Source organism: Pezoporus occidentalis, unplaced genomic scaffold, assembly GCF_034315485.1.
Source record: "Pezoporus occidentalis ecotype Australia unplaced genomic scaffold, CSIRO_AGI_Poc_V1 ctg15, whole genome shotgun sequence".
Taxonomy (NCBI): Eukaryota; Metazoa; Chordata; class Aves; order Psittaciformes; family Psittacidae; genus Pezoporus; species Pezoporus occidentalis.
In genome coordinates this window covers 5,154,247-5,174,313 of record NW_026913316.1, presented here as the reverse complement: position 1 = coordinate 5,174,313, position 20,067 = coordinate 5,154,247, and the positions used below count along the sequence as shown (strand labels likewise).

Genomic DNA, 20,067 nt, shown 5'->3' with positions numbered 1-20,067 from the left:
AAGATAATGGAAGTCTTTATTTTTTTAACTGTCCTTGTTATAGTCAACTGGAATTATGTTTGTGATAGTTTGGGGTGGGAGGGTATGGTCTCAATGAACTTTCCTTCAACAGATGCTCTGTGCTTTACATAAATAATAACCAGTGGAGAATATTATTTTGTTTTTTAAGAGGAAGATAAGATTGCTGTGCATTTGGAGCTGTCACTTTTTAAGAAAGTGCTGTGGCTCAGATAATTCTTAGTGTTGCTGTCCATGCCAGTTGGCTCAGACAGGCCTTTTCTATCCTTGGAAAAGACCAAGAATATTGTGTTGTCTTATACTTAAGTATTTCCAAGAAATATATCTAGGTACAGACCCTGTGAAAAGTAATGCCTAGTAGATTTTCTTGCCTTATACACACTCTGAAGGGAGACTGGTCAAAGGATGGACAGTATTTCATAAGTATTTGTGGTTTTTTTTTTTTTTAAATGTTAAAAATGGATAGAGGGGGAGGGAACTCCAAACAAGAATCCCACAACCAAAATCCTGTGATTCTGCGTTAAATTGCTGAAGTGTGATCGACTCCGAGAGGATAAATTTTCTGCTTCTAAAAAGAAGGTTCCAAACATTACTGTAAATGTGATGTGTCATGGCAGGGATCATTTTGTTCTTACACTTGCAGACCAGCTAGCTGTTAATTCTGCAACTGAGTCCTCAACCAAAGCTGCTGATTCAAACAAGAATGGATAGCTTAAACTCACTATGGCTTTGGTGGTGGATGTGCTACTTACTTTGTAAAGCTAAGGATGAATATGTCAAGGCCACCTAGCACTAGCTGTCACTGAAGAGGATCTTCATCTGCTTATTTTGCATCTTCTAAGAATTTTTCTTTTGTTTTCTAATATAATGCAGCCTGAAATGCTATTTTAAAGTTTTCCCTAGGTTCCCACAAAACTTCGCATTTCAGGTGTATCCTTTACTTCTAGAATTGCAGGTATGCTCCCTTCATGGAGATGTGGGATGGAGAGTGTGGCATAGAACAAGGACATAGTTCTTAAAGGGTTTGCTTTGCTTTTTCAGGATGGAATTTTACTAAATTGATCAGCTTTCAGGAATCCTTCATGTAGGAAGGGCCAGAGATTGGTATTAATAGCCTTTTATGCTAGATAGTATTGATATTTTAATCTGAGGCATTAAGATACAGTGTTTTTCTTTCTGGTTTTGAAAGAACAAGCAGTCAAAGGTAGAACACAAATACCCAGCAAAGCTTTCAGGCTTTACTGCTATTTTAAGATAGCTTTGGCTTTCGTACTGGTAAGGCCAGTGCACATAGCTGAAACTCTAGCCTCTACAATGAAAAGACCAGCCCTCGGAAACAGCCAGTGGTTTTGGAGCATGCTTATCCTTTGCAAGCTGAAGTTAAACAATGACTTAAGACTTTTCTATGCACTGGCTGCAGCTCTTCATGTCTTACACACTGGCTCCATTTTTTGACATAATTTTGGCAAGTGGGGGAACCTGGCAATCCTTCATGCTAGAGGCCTTAGCTCTAATAAAGCGCTTTAGTTATTAGCACAAGTAAATAGTTGTCCATTTGTGCTTCATTAATGCATATTAGTCATACAGTAAATACTGTTATGCTGGCAAGTTCCCCAGAATACTGAATACTTCTGCACAGTTCAGGAAGGGGTTTCTGACAAAGTGGTGTTGGCACCTTTCTTGAAGAAGTTCTTGAAGCTATTAATGTAGGAGAATGACAGACCATTATTTCAGCTCATGTGGGTTCTAGTAAAACTGATACTTCAGTGGAGGCGCATAAGTATTTTTGATGAATTTTATGCTGTTGCAGAAGGTCCTTCTCATGTTTGCAGTTAACTATTCTACGGTCTTCATCTACATCTGAGGCAGATTGCTTTGGGCTGTGGAGAGCACAAATGAGGTGCCTACTTTTTTCCAATGAAAATAATTAGATATTCTAAAATCCCATAAGATTGGCCAATATTGTAAAATTTTAATTATCTGTGTGAAGAACCTAGCGTGAGGAAATCAGAAGGCAGCTTGATGATCTATAATCAGCATGTTTTGGTTTCTTGAGAGATAAGACCTTCAATATGTAAAACTGTGATATGAAATGTCAGTTATGACTGTTCTTTGGAACAGCCAGCATAGATTAACCAATTGCTTTTTTGTCCTGTGTGTGCCTGGCAGTGTTTTTCAGGAAGACTTGTTCTATAATATTGCCAGAAACTGGATGAGGCTGTCCAGCTTCTGGTTCCTCACATCCTGATGTTGAAGATGAATGTGATTTTTGCCTCTGCAGCCCTCAGGATCCTCCTCTCATCAGTGACTTATTTTTTGTAGGTGAGAGGGAGTAGCCTTGCAGTGGTATTGACAGTTTCCTTAGCACCTTCTGATGCATCCCATATGATCCCAGGGACTTGGTTCAGCTACCTCGTGTGATCCATAACCCTCCTTTGCTGTGAGTAATTGTTCAGTCCTCCAGGTGCTGATACAGTGCTCAAAGAACTGGGAGATGTGAAGCTTAACTTTACTAGGAAAAACTGAGGCAAGCCATTCATCATCTGTGTCCTTAGCTGCTGGGTCCCATGCACAACTGAGAACTAACTAGACTAATACTAGATATCCTTTTGCCCTTGCTTACCTGTAGAAGCATTTCTTGTTTTTTTCCTTGGTATCTTTCACTTACTCCAGCTCTTCTGCTTGGGCAGATACTCTTCATATTCTTTCTTGTAAACTCTTCCTGCTTTGATCTTTGCATTTCAGCATTTGAGCTGAGGCAGGAGCTGCCTGTCCATTCGCCCTGGCTTTCTGCCATTTTCTTGTAACTTTCTGCACGCCAACATGCACCATCCTTGAGCTTTAAGGAGGCTGTCTTGGGGAGATCAAGGGGCCCCTTCATCCTTGAGAGCAGTTTTCCATGAGAACCTGGCAAGCAGATCCTTGAGCAAGCCAGAAATCTGCTCCTGCAGTCCAGGACTGTAATTCTGCTACTAGTCTTGCTCCTTTTGCTTACTCTTCTTACATCACAGTATGGCATCAGGTGGTCATTAGACTCTGCCTCCCCAGCTGGTGGTTCTTTGTCCATGAGTTGGCTTTGCTGGCTTTTTGGTCAAGCAGTGTGCTTCCCAGATTGACTTACTGATCACTTACCATGTGAAGTTACCTTGTCAGGACCTGTTGGAAAGATTTCATACATGTTCTTCAGTGTCTCACGTTTATTGTACTTGTTAGGTCATTTCAGTTAGTCTCTGGAGCGTAGCAGATCTACATTTATTAAAGCAGCTTACAGAATGTTTACCTGCCAGTGCACACACACGCGATTTTTGTGAACTTTTTTTCCTTTCCAAATTCATGACAGACTCGGAATTCTTTCAAATCAAACATCAGCATCAACGTTTGAGGTAGTCACCTTAAGCCTTTTGTAGCTGTAGGCACCTGTAGATGCTGTTCTAAGGTAAATGCAAACTAAAGCTTCAGAAGCTTTAGGAGCCTAGTTCTCTACTCTGACCGTACAGAAATGTAAGACAGTGTGGTGTTCAGTTTGATGGGAAGAATGCCTTTCTACATGTGTGCTGATGAAATTCCTGCATGATCCCCCTCCCCCCTAGACATGGGCAAATGGTTATCCAAGTGTGCTAAAGATGTTCTGAAAAAGGCATGTCTGGCAGTCTTGTTTTTTTTTTTTCTGGAGTCTTTTCTGATGACAAACTGCTGGCTGTTGAACATGATTTGGCTGGATGGTTTAGTTGCAAACCATAACTGCTATGCTGGATGAGAGCAGGTTGGAAAAATAGTTTTCTGACAGCGTATCTTTTAGAGCATGACTTGCCCTAGAGATTCAAATAAACCCATAAGGCCAGAAACTTCTTATCGGCTGCCCCACTAGAATCTTCTGGAACAGGGATGCTGACACAATAGCATGTGTTATTAGGATGCAGGATTGGATTGTGGTGGTGTGCTAGTGAACTCCCAGGTAATTTGCCTAGTTAGTTTTGTTGTTTTAGCTAGATGCAGTGATCTTCAGTTCAACTGTATCCAGAAGGTAGCTTGTTCCTCTTGCCCGCAGCTTGCTTCTTGAAGCCTCGTTCAAAGTTTGTTTCTTTTCTTCCTCATCCTATGATTTTGTTCTTTCTTTTGATCTCTGGTTTGACTTTAATCTCAGCAGGAAATCTTTTTGACTAGCTTTATTTCATAGATCTGCATTTTTGGTGTAGAATGAATAGCTCAAATCTAGAGAAAGTATTGAAATAAATACTGATTGTGCTGTAAAAGTTACTATCCCTCATCCCTGGAATTAATCACCATTTCAGCTGAAGCATGGTAGCTTCTCAAGTGCAAGCTGTTAGCCCCTTAAACTGCAAGGTAAACAAAACCAGTCACATACTTATTCTTCCCCCATCTTCAACAGTGGTTTCAGGGAAGAAAAAATAAGGGAAAGGTGTTTTAAAGCCACTTTAATACCGTTTGAACTGCAGCTCATCTACAGTTTACTCACCTTCCTTGGAGTGAACAGGAGAAATCCATTTGCAGAAGCGTTCTTGTGGTTAGTAGTTGTAGCATTTCAGCATTGCTAAAGCCAGCATGATAAAGTGTTGTGTGCCCATGGTGGTATTATACCTGTGGGATTTCTTGACCTTTTATTCTGTCTGACCAGCTTTCCAGTCTCTGTAGAAATCTCTCCGTTTGGAGGGCCTTTATCTGGGCACATCTTGTTTGTAGGGGTTTGCTTGCTTTGTTTTGTGTGCTACACCAGATCTTCCTCCAGTAGCATACTGATAGTTAGGGAACTCTTTGAACTGCTGAAGCCTTAATGTAGCTCAGTATTCAGAGGATTTGTGGAGAATTAAAGCAGCTGCTTCTGCTAACCACATTGAAGCATTGCAGTTTATGTTCTGACGTGCTGTGGGTAACTTTGTGGGATGTGTCCAGTAGGCGTTAGCAAAAAGGGGGGGAGAAGCTGTATAAAATAAGCGGTTACTTGACACACTTATGCTGTGAACAACTAGTTATAAAACAAAACCAAAACCTTCCAAGCAGGAAGAGGTGATTGACATGCTTGCTTATAGCAAGCAGGTTTTTTTCTGAGTGCCAGTTTGTGGAAAAACTAAAGATTTACACTTTGCATTGGGTTTTTCTGGGACAGCTTGCAACTTTACATGTAATCTGTTACTATTTAAATGCAAATTGCTGAGCTTTTGCAAATTTTTTTCCTTTAGAGAATGTTAAGTCAATAAAGATTTTTCTGATAAAGCCATCTTCTTATGCAGGATAATTGGTGGAGCTACCTCCCATTAGCTCACTTTCCTCAAGGAGGGGAAAACATGGCAGCCACTACATTGAGATGGAGATATATAAACATAAATATATAGTAATAGCTGAACAAGTGTAACAATTAAGCACATTTTGTATTGTACCTAGGTTTTTGTAAATTAGAAATAGGTGAAGTATCCAGAGCACTGAGAAGAATTCTCAGGCTAAAAACTACCTTTGAGCTGCTTGCGTTTTGACTACAGTCAGACTAGTTACTATTTTTTTGTGTTTTCACAATGACTCTGAAGATGTGGAAAGTCCTGCAAGTTTCTTTCATTTTGAGAAACAGGGATAAGACACTGAAATACCCAGGATGGACCCGTGTTAGTCTTACCTTAGTTTTTGTTTTGTTTTCTGTCCAGCTGTTGTGAATTGACAGTTTGTAGGTAGGCAGCACTGCAGCATAGTTTCTATTAAAATTTTTGTCCAACCCATGCTAATACATGGGTGCAGTGACTTTATGAAGTCTAATAGATCATCACTGTTGAGGACTTTGTTTAGTTTCAGGACTGTTTTGCACATCAGTGTGGAAGGTGTGGTGATATGATGTTCTTAAAATTGTGCAGTCAAATGGGATTCAAACATGATTAAAGAAATGCAGAAATACAGGTATTTTATTAGTAATTGCTGGAAGTTTCGTTTTCTTTCTGAGGGCTTGTGAAGTAACCTATTACTGCAGTATAAGCATTACAAAAGAACTGGGTTTTTTTTCTGTGTACCCATATATATTGTAGACTATTTTTTACACTTCATTATTTTCTTTGCATAAATTACGTTACTGATTTTCTCTGAGAGTGTGAAACCCTGCCGTTTGGTTAGGGGAGAACACAGTGGTCTGTTCCAATACAAGATCTGATGCTGTGCTGTTAACCATGAAAAGGCATGATTGTTGTGCTTTAGAGATGTGTCTGTGATTTCTTTGGCGTTTTTTAAATAGGTTATGGAGCTTTCTTTACCCCATACCTGAGATTTCTTAAGTACCTCCTTTTAGGTAAGGCTTGCTGTTCCGGAGACCTGTAAAGAGTTACTTTAACTGAAATCAAGTTACCTGAACTACAGATGTCCTTGTCTGAGGTGGGCATTAGTTTTGGGCAGACTGCACCATGTAGCAGGTAAATGGTTCTTTATTTAGGCAGAAAGGTGAGTGGTCAATATAATTAGGGTCTTAGGTTTGATCAGATGGGACAGCCATTTCTAGGCCTGGTTAATTACTTACCTAGTGCCAAGGATGGCTCTTCAGGGAAGGAAGGGAGGGGTATCAAGCACACCCTAAATTGCAGCAATTGAGCAAATTGACCAGGAAGTAGAGAGATAAGGCCCATACTGCCTATAGTTGAAGCAAGTAAGGTTTCCAAAGTAGTCTTCTATGAAGCTGTTCAACATGACACTTGAAATTTATCAGATTTTCAGTTTGAAGACCTGAAGAACAATTTCATTAGCAATCTGTCATCTAGTGAATTTTAACTGTGTGTGTAAGCACAGGGGCTTTTGCCCCATGGGAGACTTACCATTCTATCAGCGTTGTGAAGGGCTGTGAAGAATCATCTTCATGTTGGCCTGTTCAAACCCTGAGTTTGAACCTGAACCATCAAGACAACAGAAGGGGGATAGCCTTTAAGAAAGCAGACCCACCTTCTGATGGGATAAACTGCTTTGCTCTGTGTTTCATGCTGCCTTAATTCCTTTGTAAGAGTTTCATCAGTCTTGGGTTTTCAGATGTTGCCTAGTCATAAGGGTGCATATGCTTAAATGTAATTTAAATTATCTGGCTTTGGTTGCTGAGTATCTATTCTAAAAGAGAACGTAAATGTATGGGAACAGTGGTTCTTGCAGCTTAGGTAGCTTCTACTCTTCTCTCCTCCCTCCCCTGGCTGAGACACACAGATGTGTTGCTGCAGTGCCAGATCCCAAAGTCCACCAGGTCATCATTTCAAGCACTGAGCCTGCCAAGGTTAATGCAGGGCACCATTAGCCTGCACTGGGACAGACTGTCCAAGCCAGTTTACAGAACGTCTCCCATCCACTTGGTGCAAGGGTGCTGTCAAAACCTGACTCCCAAAGCCAGCATTCTTGGAAGCAGCTGGCCTGCAGTGCTGCTATAACTAGAGCATTAGTAGATTTGATGCCAAGTAGAACAGACGAGCTACCTTGTATTTCACAGGTCTGAGCATGTGGAGGGCAGTGGGTTGAAGAGGATCAAATATCCTGTACCTTCTTTCTGTGTGTTACAACTTACCCTGAAAGAACATGACAAAGATTTTTATTTTCAGTGCAAGCTGAAAGAAAGCAGTTTTGAAGATGCTTTGTCAGAATGGATGGGTGTGTTAGCATCTCTGTGACATGCTGAAATCTTCCATAGCACCTGGGTACAAATATTCTCATTATGTTTCTTTTCATCCTTCTGATGAGGAAGGAATATAGTCTGATCATGTGCTTCAGAAACTTGGACAAAACATAGAGGGTGACCCTGGTAAGGGTTCTTGAATAGGCAAAAGATTTTGTGAGCAACAACACATCATTCTGGGTTGCATTACTCCCTTTGACTGTGTGAGCACCATCCAGTTATAGTAGTTAACGTGTATGGATTGCTAAGTTCATTAGAGCCTTGCTGTGCTTTTTACTCAATTTAAGTAGCATAGTCTGTTAAGTATGAGATCATCAATAACAGAATGACAGAAAATCTCACTGAAAGCCTCTTAAAAAAGAAGAGGAATATGACATATTAGTTTAGTCTGCTTTGTATTTTCTCAGGGTAACAAAACTTCCATTTCTCAATTCAATTGCTATTGCTAAATACAGCTCTCACAGAAAACAGATTTCTCAGGGACTTTATTGGTTTTGGTTAATAGCAACTCCACCAAAGAGCTTGGAACATGCAGTAAAATAGGGTTTTGGTAGCTTTGTCAATGTCAGTCCTTGCAAGTGAAAGTGACTTTGGAGGTAAGGCTAACTTACTGTTAAGTACAAGCTAAAGATACATTATCAATATCTATGGGCACCAGCAGAAGAAACAGAATTTCCATGTGAGTGTAATTTTCTGCTGTGAAGAATTTCCTCATCCAAACTTCATTCACTTAGTGCTGTTTTGTTAGGGGACCTAGTTTATGTTTTAAAAAAAGAAGCAAAATCAGGAAGTGCTTCATTTTTGTACAATCTTTCCAGCTGAAGACAGCTCGAAGAAGTGATTGCTTTCACCACGAACCTTCTGCATTTGTTTCTTTTCTGTATTTCAAGACTTTATGTTAGCTATAAACTATGTAAACTGTCTCTAACAGCCACAGTGGTTTTAGTCTCATTAAAAATAGAACAAAGCTTTTAGCATTTCTAAGCCTGCCACTTGGATTCCCTCCTTGCTAGCTGATCAAAAGACAGCAACCATGATGCATTGAATTTTCTTCTACCATAATAAATGGCAGTCTGGTCCAGAAAGTGCACACTGGAATATACTATCCATTTTCTCTGTGCAGGGTACTGGGAGACAACAAAAGTCTTGCGGAAGTGTCTACTAAGTGAGGACTGTGTCTACTAAGTGAGTGTCTACTAAGAGAGGACTGCATCTAGTGAGAGAAATTTAATTTGACATAGTTCTTGCCAAATTCTGGGTTCAGCAGAGTTTAAAACCCTGCTAATGCCAGTTTTGTAAAGACCAGCCTAGAGAACCTGAATCTGTAATGCTAGCATGTACAAGTGCATTGCTGAAGCTGTCAGCTAGATTGGTATGCTCACTCCTGCCTTGCTGGAGAAAAGCCTTTTATGAATAAACCAGATACTATTGGAGGTTGCTAATCATAGTCTAGCTTATCTATAAATTTATCTATTTATATTTATATTTATTTATTGGGATGCACTTTTTTCCGAAAGCGGGGGGTAAAGGGGGATGGGAGAAGGTGGCTAGTCAGTAACAGTAGGTTTTGGTGTGAAGCAGTACTGCCCTGATAGTTGCAATGCAGGTAGTAATAAGTCCTGTACCTGGTAATACCCCTTAAAATAAATCTGAAACACCTCCAGAAAAATAACGTTCTGGCTCAGCTATAGCCGTAGATTGTATAACTATATCTGTCCATGCATTTAGGAAAGCTGTTTTTCTCAGTGTAGAAGAAACACTTCACTGACTTGAGGCACACATGCTACAGGGTTTTGGTGTTGACAACAGGGTCCAAACCCCCACTTTTTTGCTGTATTGAAGGACTTTCTGGTCAGTGGGTGACTGAAACCCAGGCAGGGGTCGGGAGAGAAGTTCCTCCAAGGTCAGACTGGCAAGCCTTTCGGCCTTTGCCTGTATCATGGGGTGTAATATAATTCCTATGATTCGTTTAACAAATTCCCTGCCACTGCAGAGACAGAGACCACAGACGCAGGTCTGTCTTGTCTGGCACTCTCATTTTCCTTCTCTCTTTGCTAGTTCCTGGTATGTTGTATTTCTTGTAGCTATTGTATATGTGGTGTGGTGGGCTGGCAAGTCTGCTGAGGGTGGTACGAGTGTAAGGATGGCAGTAGGTCTGTGCGCCCTGCCAGGTTTATTGCATGTTGTCAGTGATTGCGGCACTGAGGATTGGAGGTGCTGCAGTGTGTCAGGAGGAATGTGCTGCTGCCTTTGCTACTCCCATAATCCCAAGATGGGTTTGTTTGTTCCTGGTCTCTAGGGTTATCGCGCTCTGTCCTGACAGCCAGTACTGTAAAATCAGGAGGATTCATGCACTTACTGGCTTTGCTGCTTAAGGAGAGAGAGCCTGATTTTTGACAAAGCTAAGTGGCTTTATTTTAAGCCCTTGTTTGTACAAGCTCTCTTAGCATGAATGCTGAAATTCTCAGTTCACGGTTACTCTGTTGACTTACTAAGCCTTTCACTTGGCTCTTACTTAGTTAAATGACTATAGTTAAGAGGCAGGAAACCTAGTTACAGGTCTATAATTATGTAACATGTGGGTTGTCTAAGAATGCTTTAAAGTTGTTTGTTTTTTTTTGTTTGTTTGGGTTTTTTTTTTTGTTTGTTTGGTTTGGTTTTTTGTGTTGTTTTTTTTCTCGTTTGTTTTGGGTGGTTTTTTGTTGTTGGTTTTTTGTTTGTTTTTTTTCCCCAAGTGTACAAAGCCTGTATTTTCTTTATTTCTGTGACATGTTAATCGCTCTGGCAGAACACAGTAAAAAAACATTAACTGTTATTGAGTAAACGTGACACGGTCTGCAAAGCACTGACTTTGGACAAGCCCAGGAGCCTTGCTCTTTCCTCATGACCTGTACGTGGGACAAATTTCCTCAAGCTCTGGGGTGTCAGCAGGCTGAAAATACATTGTACCAAACTGCTATCTGGTGGCAGGCTTTGCTGCTGTATTTAGCCACTAAGAAGCCCAGTGACTTAAATCTTGTAAGCAAGGAGCATCCTATGCATTGCTAATTGATCTTAACTGTGGAATTTGGATTAGAGCTTGAACGTTGTTCTGGATCTGTCAGGTGGATTTCTTCCTGTGATAGCCTACGTGTTTGCCTTCACAGGCTAAGAGTAACACTGGGTGATGAAACAGAAACTCTGCAGATGGGCATGGATACCAGCAAGTTATAGGGAAGTTTACTTCGATGAATAGCTGGCAGTTCAGCACTCACCATAATTAAGTCTTCTCCTTGTGTTATATTTGATGCTTTAAGTAAATAAAAACTGCAAATCATGGTATAAAAAAAGCGTAGCTTAGAAAACAGTGCAGAAAATTACTTTACATAAATGCAAAGTCTTTTGTTTGGGAGGTGAAGAATCATTCAAGGCAGTCCTCAAAAGAAATGCTGCCTAGTCTGTTCATTGCCTAAGGAGACTCCAGAAGCATGTTAAAAATGGCAGTACTGGGTCGGATAAAGAAATGTACATTTACCTCTGTGTTCCTTGGCTAAATTGCAGATGTGAAGAGAGTGTCCCTCGGAGTATCCCTTTCCTGCTTCTGGATCCTGGAGTTGTGTGTGCTCTTGCATAGCCCCTGGTGGACACCTCTTCAATGAATTTGAATAATTGCTTTTTTTTTTTTTTTTGCCTTTTTTTTTTTTTTTAGAATAGCTCAGACTTGAACACTTTGCAGTAGTTTCCTCAGTCTGTGCTAGCAGAAGGTACTTCATTTTGCATTACACAAGTTGCCTCAACAGAGAAAAGCTAAGGCGGCTCAAATAATGACTTGGTTAATTTTAAGGTTTTAAGATGCCTACCTTAGTATGATGAAGTGTATTGCCAGGTAGACAGCAAGCTCCTGGCGCAGCAGGAGTGCCTGTGTGCAAGCCAAGGTGTATCTGCCTTGATAGTCTCCTGAACCACAGTGGGACCCGTCAGCACGCCTGACTTGACTTTCTGTTGTGCTGGACAGTGTACAAACATCAGAAGTATGTCATGATCTTAATTTGTCGCTGTGGGACTGCTGGCATGAGTACGCGTGACTCTTGCTCAATTGAACCTTTTGTTCAGGGGCACGGCTGTGTGGGTTTGCAGACAGCTACAGTAAATCCAAAACCAGGGACTGTTGTCTCCGTGGTCTGGACGTCCTCGGTCTGGCCATACTCCCAGGAGCTTCCGAGAAGCCGTGCTGCCAGTCGTAGCCTTTCTTCATCTTGTAAACTTCCAGTGACTGCTGAAGTTGGAAAAAGTTGAAGCCTTCAGTTAAAGGGGATTTCCAGACATCTTGAGAAAGCTACCCTGTCTCTGCTAATGTCAGGCCCCTTTCTTCACAAAGAAAGGGGGAGAAGTACAGATGGTACTTTATTATTTGTACCTTCAAATCTGCTTCCTCCCTTCTCTGAGCCCTATTTACCTGTAAGATTATCCTGGATGAGTGGATAACCTTTGCTGAAGGAACCAGGATGAGAGAACAGAGTAGTAGCAACATGCTGGTTGGCCTAGTAATGCTGTCTCGTCCTGATAAACACTCTTCTGGGCTAAGCTGCAGGTGGGAACAGTAGCACTTGGAGCTGAAGAAGTCATTGAAGAGCAGATGCGCAGACAGCAGGGCTGCTAGAGTATATGGCTGTCTGATTCTCTGATTAAAAGGCCAGATTTAATTTTTTCTTTGATAACTGAAATGCTTATCGTGCTAGCACCAACAGCAGCAAACATTGTATGTCGTAGTTGAAGGAGCGCAACTTGAAAGGCTTGGTTATAGGTTGAAAAATAAATCCAGATTGTCCTGGTTACTGATACAGAGATAACACTGTCTATGAATGGACTTTGGCTCTTAACATGATGCAAGCATTTTGCATCGTGCAATAGAAGTTTGCAGAAGGACACTGGAATATAACCTGTAATGATGGTGTGTTTGGATATGACATGTATAAAAAATAAACCCTGCTTCAGATCCTCATAGCACTGTTGCTAGTCGCTTGATGAAATCATCCTTGGTCGCAGATGCTGACTGAGAGAAGAGTACATGCAGACAAGTCAGCGAGGGCTAATGCTCAGCTAGCTTCTAAAAATACTACAATAGCTGGATGGTACAGTGAGTTAAGTAACATGCTTTAATTTCATATTGAGAGCATTTATTGGAAGGGGAGGGAGAGCTGGGGATTAAAACATAGAGCAAACACATGACTTCCTGGGAGCCCAGTTTCAGCAGTGGCAAGCGGGAAGATGATGGATCCAAGCAGGTGACCACCCTGCTGAGGGCCTCAGTCCGAGCTGGAGTCTAACAAGGAGCCTGCTGGCACAGAGCAATTATACACCTTTTAAAACCTTTCTTCTCTTACTGTTGTTGCAGTGGCTGGCTGATCAGTGCTGCACCTGGCCTAGTGCCAGTGTTTGTACACAGCAGAGACAAACAGATTCTGGAGGGTCATGTGAAACTAGCCTGAGCCCTTTAAATCACACCGCCCTTACCTTTTCTCCTCTGCTGCCTACATTGCTTTAGCAGGTGTGGCTTTGTTTATGCATGTCTCTTGCTTTACTTCAGCACTAGGGTTTTGCTGGCCCTTGGTGTCCGGAGGAAACCTTTGGCTCCCCACTTTGCTCAGGCTGCAGGAGAGTTCTCTGGACCTTCTGGGGAGGAGTTTGCACCTAATGTAGGAGATAGAGGTGTCAGCTTTGTAAAAGCAGCGCTGGCACTCATTGTCATGGAAACCTCTGCTGCTGAAGACTTCGATACATCTTGACATGGCTTTGGCTTAAGCTTTGTGAAAAAGTTCTCTGGAATCACCTTACATCTATACCAACATCTTCTGGTACAGCTGCAAGGTGATTCCAGAGGGGGTCTATCCTATTCCTGCAAATTATTGGCAATTGCTAGTTTATATATATAAAAAAAAATAATCTGTTTTAATTGAAAAGTTTCAGGCCTGCAGCCAGCTGTAAGCCTGAAATAAGGTCTTTGTGTGTTACTGCTGTGGGAAACCCAAAGGTAAGAAGATGCAGCTTGGCCTCATCTCACCTCTGTTACTATGTATTGCTGGGTTCAGAGAAAGGCAACAAAGCTGGTGAAGAGCCTAAGTGTGATGAGGAACAGCTGAGGGAACTGGGGTCATTTAGTGTGGAGAACAGAAGGCTCAAGAGGGACCTTATTGCTTTCTACAACTACATGAAAGGAGGTTGTAGTGGGGTGAGGGTCGGTCTCTTCTCTGAAGTAACAAGCGATAGAACAAGAGGTAACGGCCTCAAGCTGCACCAGGGGAGGTTTAGATTGGATATTGGGAGCAATTTCTTCACAGAGAGGGTGAGCAGGCATTTGAAGAGGCTGCCCAGGGAAGTGGTGGAATCACCGTCCCTAGAAGTGTTCACAAACTGTGTAGATGAGGCCCTCAGTGACATGGTTTAGTGGTGGTCTTGGCAGTCCTGGGGTAACGGTTAGACTTGATGATCTTAAAGGTCTTCTATAACCCAGCTGATTCTATGATTCTACTGCATGAATCTTGCCTTCCAGTTAGGACTTTTATGTTTTGGAACAACTGAAAGCATGTTTAGGTGTGCAGCAACTAATTTATAACTGGTTTTCTTGTTCCACCTTTCGTTCCTCTTGGGATGCCCTGCTGCTCTTCCCAGCCAAGAGGCAATATGCAATGGCATACATGCATAGGAACGTCCGGCCTTTCTTCCTCGGGAAGTGGAACTAATGCTCCTAAACTGCATCTGTAGGGTTTTAGCTATCCAATAAAAATATTTGATGTTGAACTGCATAGGGGGAAACACAAAGAAAAGCTCTGTGCTAGGAGGAAGGAGGTTCTGCTGTGTTCTCCATGCCTGCGATGCGCACCTCTCAGCCTTTGTAGGGAGATCAGTCAGCTTCAGTTCTAAGTTTTTACTGAAACTTCTCATAGATAAGCATCTCATCCCGCTTGTTGTCCTTGGAACCTTTGGAAAAATTACATGGGAAGCAGACTCTTAATTTTCTATGTGCTTTCCAGAGTTGCCTTCTTGTGCTGTGAGTCCCAGATTTCCTGCCTGAAATTTAAAACTGAGATGCTGTGGGCCAGGTCAGTGCTGACTGTGTGGTGTCCCAGGGAAAATGAGATACATACAGTGAAAACGACTAGTGCTCCAAAAGCAGTAATAATGTTAAGATGTGATACCCTGCAGTCACAAGGGATTTGACAGACAGGAACTCAGGAGTTCCTTGTTTCCTAATACATGTTCGGTTAGCTGCAGTGAAAGAGCTAACAAATACTGTCATGTTTCAATAAAGTAAGAACAAATATGGTTGTGCTGGTAGATGTGTTTGGTTGGTTGAGTTTGATTCCTAAGAAAGAACTACAGAAACTTGTGAGATTAGATGTGGCTCGTGAAACAGCAGCCATGTCATGAAAATCAGTGGCAAGGATGTAAAGAACTGTAAGGGGAGGTGGCCAGTACAGAGGCAGAAGTCTGAGTGGTTCCAGTTTTATCTGGCATATAGATGGATGCCATATGTATCTTATCATATATTGTTTACTTGTAAAAACCTCCTTTAGTCATACCGCCATTGACAGTTCTTGTCTTATAAACGCCTGTGGGCTCCTGTTGGTGAAGGCGCACAGGAGAGGTGCTTGAGTACTTGAATCAAAGCTCGAGTATTTGCTGTTTGAGACAGTCTCTCCGAGAAGAGATAATGTAATGTGTTTCATATCCTGTGTAACTGTATACAGTTCTCAGCCCCAAACACTACATCCATTATGGTTTTGAGCATCAGCTTATATTCTGTAAACCAGTAATGTTGGGCTGAAAGCTCACAATTGCACGTAGTGAAATTGCCACTCACTGTGTGTATGTTATTGCTCTGCCATAATTACAGCGTCATTTGCCGTGAAGTGATTCTTATGTTTTAACATAAATGTGGGTCATGCCATTGTGTCATCCCACACTTTGTGCACAGCAGGAACATGTATAAAGTCACGTATATCATCACTACAGCAGTTTATGTTTCGTGGTATATCAGTGCAGTCAACTTTGTGCACTTGCTTCTTTTTTTCCATACCCACCCTTAACTGGTATATGCAAAAGTGTATCAACTTTGTGAAACTGTACCTGCTCTGAACCTCCTTCTCATACTTCTGAAACACAATGGGATTTATCTTGCTTTTCTTATTTTTTGTTCATATTTCAATGTCCCTGCTTTCCCTTGGTTGTCTTCTTTGGCAAGGTCTGTGAGAAACTGTGGTATTTTAGACTTTGCCAAATTAAGTCTGTAAAAACTTTTTGAAACCTAATCTTGTAAGAGTTCTAATATGGAAAAAAAGGAAAATAAAAAAACAGGTTGGCATCCAGAGCCATGGATATTTGTCTAAACCGAACTTCTGATTCCTCTTGAGGTTTAGTACTTCACTACTGGATCTGTTTCAGTCCAGTTAATTAGTTACAACCCCCTAAACCACAGACTTGGAATTAAAGAAAACAAAGCCCCAAGCCTCTACATAGTTTGATGCAAGAAGAAACTTCAGTTAAACTGGGAAGTGTATTTACATTGCTGTTTCCCAGTTTGCAATGCAAACTGGTGTATAGATGAGACAACAGCATATCATTGATTCTGGATTCATGCCACATGTATTAATGTGACAGTCTATTGTCTCCCTATTATCTTTTCCCCCTTTCTTCTCTGACGTTGGTTTTTGCTTTCAGAGGTATGGCAGGGATTATTTTCTTTTTAGTGTGAGTGGTTTGGCTCTGGGCAGTGCGGTTTACAGGGAGTACAGAATGCCTGGTTTTGATAAGACTTTCTGCTCTTCTGTTTTTAGGACAATGTAGATCAGACTTCAGCTCATGGTCGGCGGGATCTGGTTGAACCAGGGTTCCAAGAACCATCTAACCGCATCTCCCTGAATCACCAAGGTAAGAAACAGTGGGTGGCAATCCAAGATCCTTGTGGGAATGCAGAGATGGTTTTGCCTCCATGTTGCCATTTCTCCATGTAATTTAAAAAAAAAAAAAAGAAAAGGAGGAGGAGAGCTGAAGAAATAATTTTTTTGTCACAACTGCCCTTCGAGCTATGGATGGAGATGATGAAGGACCTGTGGTGCATCTCAAGCCTTGTAGCCCAGACTGGGTCTGGGAGTGGGGAGGAGTGAAGTCCTGAAATTTAATTCAGCATTTGTAATGTTAAAGTTGCATTTAAAAAAATCTTTGGCTGCCATAAGAAAGGTGTAGGGCTCTGGCTCAACTTCAGCTGTGGGAGTCTGTCTTTGCATGACAGCTCATCTGGGGAAGGGAAGTCCTGAACTAGACATGGTAATGCTGGTGCAATAGTTTAGCTTCTGTAATTCAGCAGGACCATACAAAACATGAAAGCTAAAATAAATCTTAAAAAGTCTTTGTTTGACCATTTCTGTCAGATGCCTAAAGAAGACAGTTACTATTATAGCAGGGACTTTTTTTTTTTTGCTTTGAAATTATTAGTAATAGAGAGTGCCATCTTAATCAGTGAATCCCTTACCTTCAGGGCTCCCCATGGCTTAATTTGGAGCCAAGTCCTTGAAGGTCATCTTCAAATGTTGGTTCTTCAGTGCAGAATGAATAGTAATGCAGTCAGCGCAAGGCTGTTGAAACAAAAAAGGTCATGAATGTATCACTTAAAATATTTGCCAAATATGACATTCTTAACTTTTCCTTTAAAAACCAGCTTCTTTTGTTTGCCAAAGGCAGCAAGACTGGAATTTCATGACTTGCAGATCCCCAAGACTATTTAAGTTTCACAAACAAGTCCCAGAATATAATAGGGAATGTATTTTAATTTACTTCCCTCACCATGCCCCAAGTCTTCAGTTTGTTAAAGCTTTGCTTTCAATTGAAAATAGAAAGTAACAGGTTGCCATGTTATCCAGTCTAAAACTTCTGCAAGCACAGGCAGTATGTTGTGTCATGCTTGCATGGATACAGTGGAGTTTTTATAAATTCCGTTTTTCATTCTCTTTAGAATGATACTGTTAATTTCACCTACCTTGGGATGCACAAATCTTGGAGCAGAACTATATAGGTGACTTTTTCTGAGGCTATTTGTATATACTGCTGTCACAGTTTTAAGCCCAGCCGTAAATCAGAACCACGCAGTCACTCTCTCACTCCCCCCCCTTCCCCGCCTGCTCCCGGAGGGATGGGGAGGAGAATCAAAAGAATGTAACTCCCATGGGTTGAGATAAGAACAGTCCAGTAACTAAGGTATAACACAAATCACTGCTGCTGCCACCAATAATAATAACAATAAGGGAAATAACAAGGGAAGAGTATACAACTGTTCACCACCCACCGACCGATAAACTGAGAGTCATCTAGCCCTTCCAGGTAACTGCCCCCAGTTTATATAGTGGGCATGGCGTGCTGGGGTATGGAATACCTCTTTGGCTGGTTTGGGTCAGGTGTCCTGTCTCTGCTTCCTCCCGGCTTCCCCTCCTCCCTGGCAGAGCATGGAACTCAGAAAGTCCTTGGTCAGGCTAAACATTACTGAGCAGCAACTGAAAACATCGGTGTTATCAGTGCTGTTCCCAGGCTGAAAGTCAAAACAACAGCACTGCACCAGCTACTAAGAAGGAGAAAAATGACTGCTACTGCTGAACCCGGGACAATTCCCCTTTAATCAAGGGATTTTTTGGGGGGACACATCCCGAGTGGTCTAAATTTATGTGTTAAAGTATGTGCGACTGCTGCTTATGAAGTTTGAATATATGTTAAAGAGACAGGTAATGCTGCATTTTGATGGCAGAATGCCAGCTTTGCAGCCTGGCATTTTCCTACTTCCTCTTTAGACCTTTTTTCCTCTATGAGTATTGTAGTACTGCAGAGGGATTCATTGTGTCACCTGATTTGTGTCTCTCCCTCAGCCACTTTGAGACAAAAATCTGTATGCGAAATAGTCCAAGTTAATGTACAAAATGGCTATCTTTAAAGAGAATGCCTTCCAGGCACTGGCAGTTTGTTGACTGTTTCTGAAGGAAGACCTAGTTAACGTTTTTTCCCAGTACTTTCTGACGTTAAGATCCCTTTTGCACACACAGATTGTTTGGAATTTTTTCCTATATCATGTAAGTGACAGCAATTTCTAAAGTCCAGCATTCCTAAAGTCTGATTTTTTTGCTGAGGTAGGTATTTAGCGCATTATTAATCTTGCCTACCCCTGTGACCATGAAATGTTACGTATGTTAGCTGCGTGAATTAAGAGCTGAAACCCATAACGCCTAGGTGTGGGCTTCAATACTGCATTGGGCTGTAGCACTTCTGTCTTTTTGCAGTGTTGAAGGGAGGCAATGTGCCTTACAGGCATGATACCTGCTGCTTTGGTATCTTTTTGAAAATGGAAGGGACCATAAGTGTGATGTTATATCATGTTTTCTGTGTTTGTTCTGTCCAAGTGTGAGCATCTATACTCTTTCACAGCTTATGAAATATGATGTCCAAGAACTTGAAAGTACCAGTGTTTTAAGAGCTGTGACATATTTCAGTAACTGATTTATGAATAGTACATAGAAAAATATAACGTGAAGAGCTTCAAAGGGAGTTGTGACATGGTCTGAACTAACTCCCATGCAGTCTTCTTAGTCACAGAATAAATAGACTAGATTATTAACATAAAGTGGGGGTTTAAATTCTGTGGCAGCTGTTTGCTTTGCCTTTTTACTCTTACACTAAACTCTGTTACCCATTACTTTCTATTGAAGTTTTACTGGCACTGGAACTGATGAAAAACATAAAGTAAACCTGTATCCAAAAGCAACTTGCAGGGCCACTGTTTGCATTTAAGAAATGAATCTGTTTGGTGATATGACTTGATTACATTGATGATAAAGATACTTGCAACAGGCTATGGCAAATTTTGCTTCCAGTTGCAGACAGCTTGCTGACTTCAGTTTATACCTACTAGCACATCTAAAGCTTTTGTTTCTGTGTTTTGCAAGAGAAAGAAAATGGATAGGCTTGCAACAAAACTGGTTTAATACGTATTTATCATGAGGAGAAATTGTGGAAGGGTTAGAGCTGGCTAAAATATTTCATGTATTAGGTGATCCCTGTCTTTTTAGTGTACTGTGCCTTAAACTCTGCAGCTGAACTTTGAGCAACCATACCTACTGTGTTATTTTATGTATACGCTTCCTATTCATACCTGACCACATTGCTCAGTCTGTGCAGCAGATTTGCCAGTTTCTGTTGAACATTAACTTATAGCCCTTGGCTTTTCATTGGGAGAGCTTTGGTACAAGCACTTGCAATTCTGAACCTGAACTGCTTTCCACAGCCTATAAAAATGGTGATTAGCTTCCTCCCAGGCATCTGAATCCCTTCAACACAAGCTGGAAAAAGAGCATTCAAGTGGAGACTGAGATATCCCTGCCAACTGTCCCTGCATGAAT

General features: G+C 41.3%; 1 protein-coding gene across 6 annotated transcripts in view; it reads left to right on the top strand.

The window, feature by feature from the left end:
* The window catches only part of GRB10 (growth factor receptor bound protein 10), a 147,492-nt gene that overhangs the window by 46,222 nt on the left and 81,203 nt on the right, over nt 1-20,067 (top strand). For 5 of the 6 annotated variants that reach the window (XR_009963260.1, XM_062610913.1, XM_062610914.1 and 2 more), the window contains one exon: nt 16,468-16,561. Coding sequence is in view for 3 of the 6 variants with exons in the window: in XM_062610913.1 (XP_062466897.1) it covers nt 16,468-16,561 (94 nt within the window). In the remaining 3 variants the exon portion in view is untranslated. Of the gene's footprint in view, nt 1-16,159; nt 16,354-16,467; nt 16,562-20,067 lie in introns of those variants that run through there. The other variant, XM_062610916.1, reaches the window with a different exon arrangement.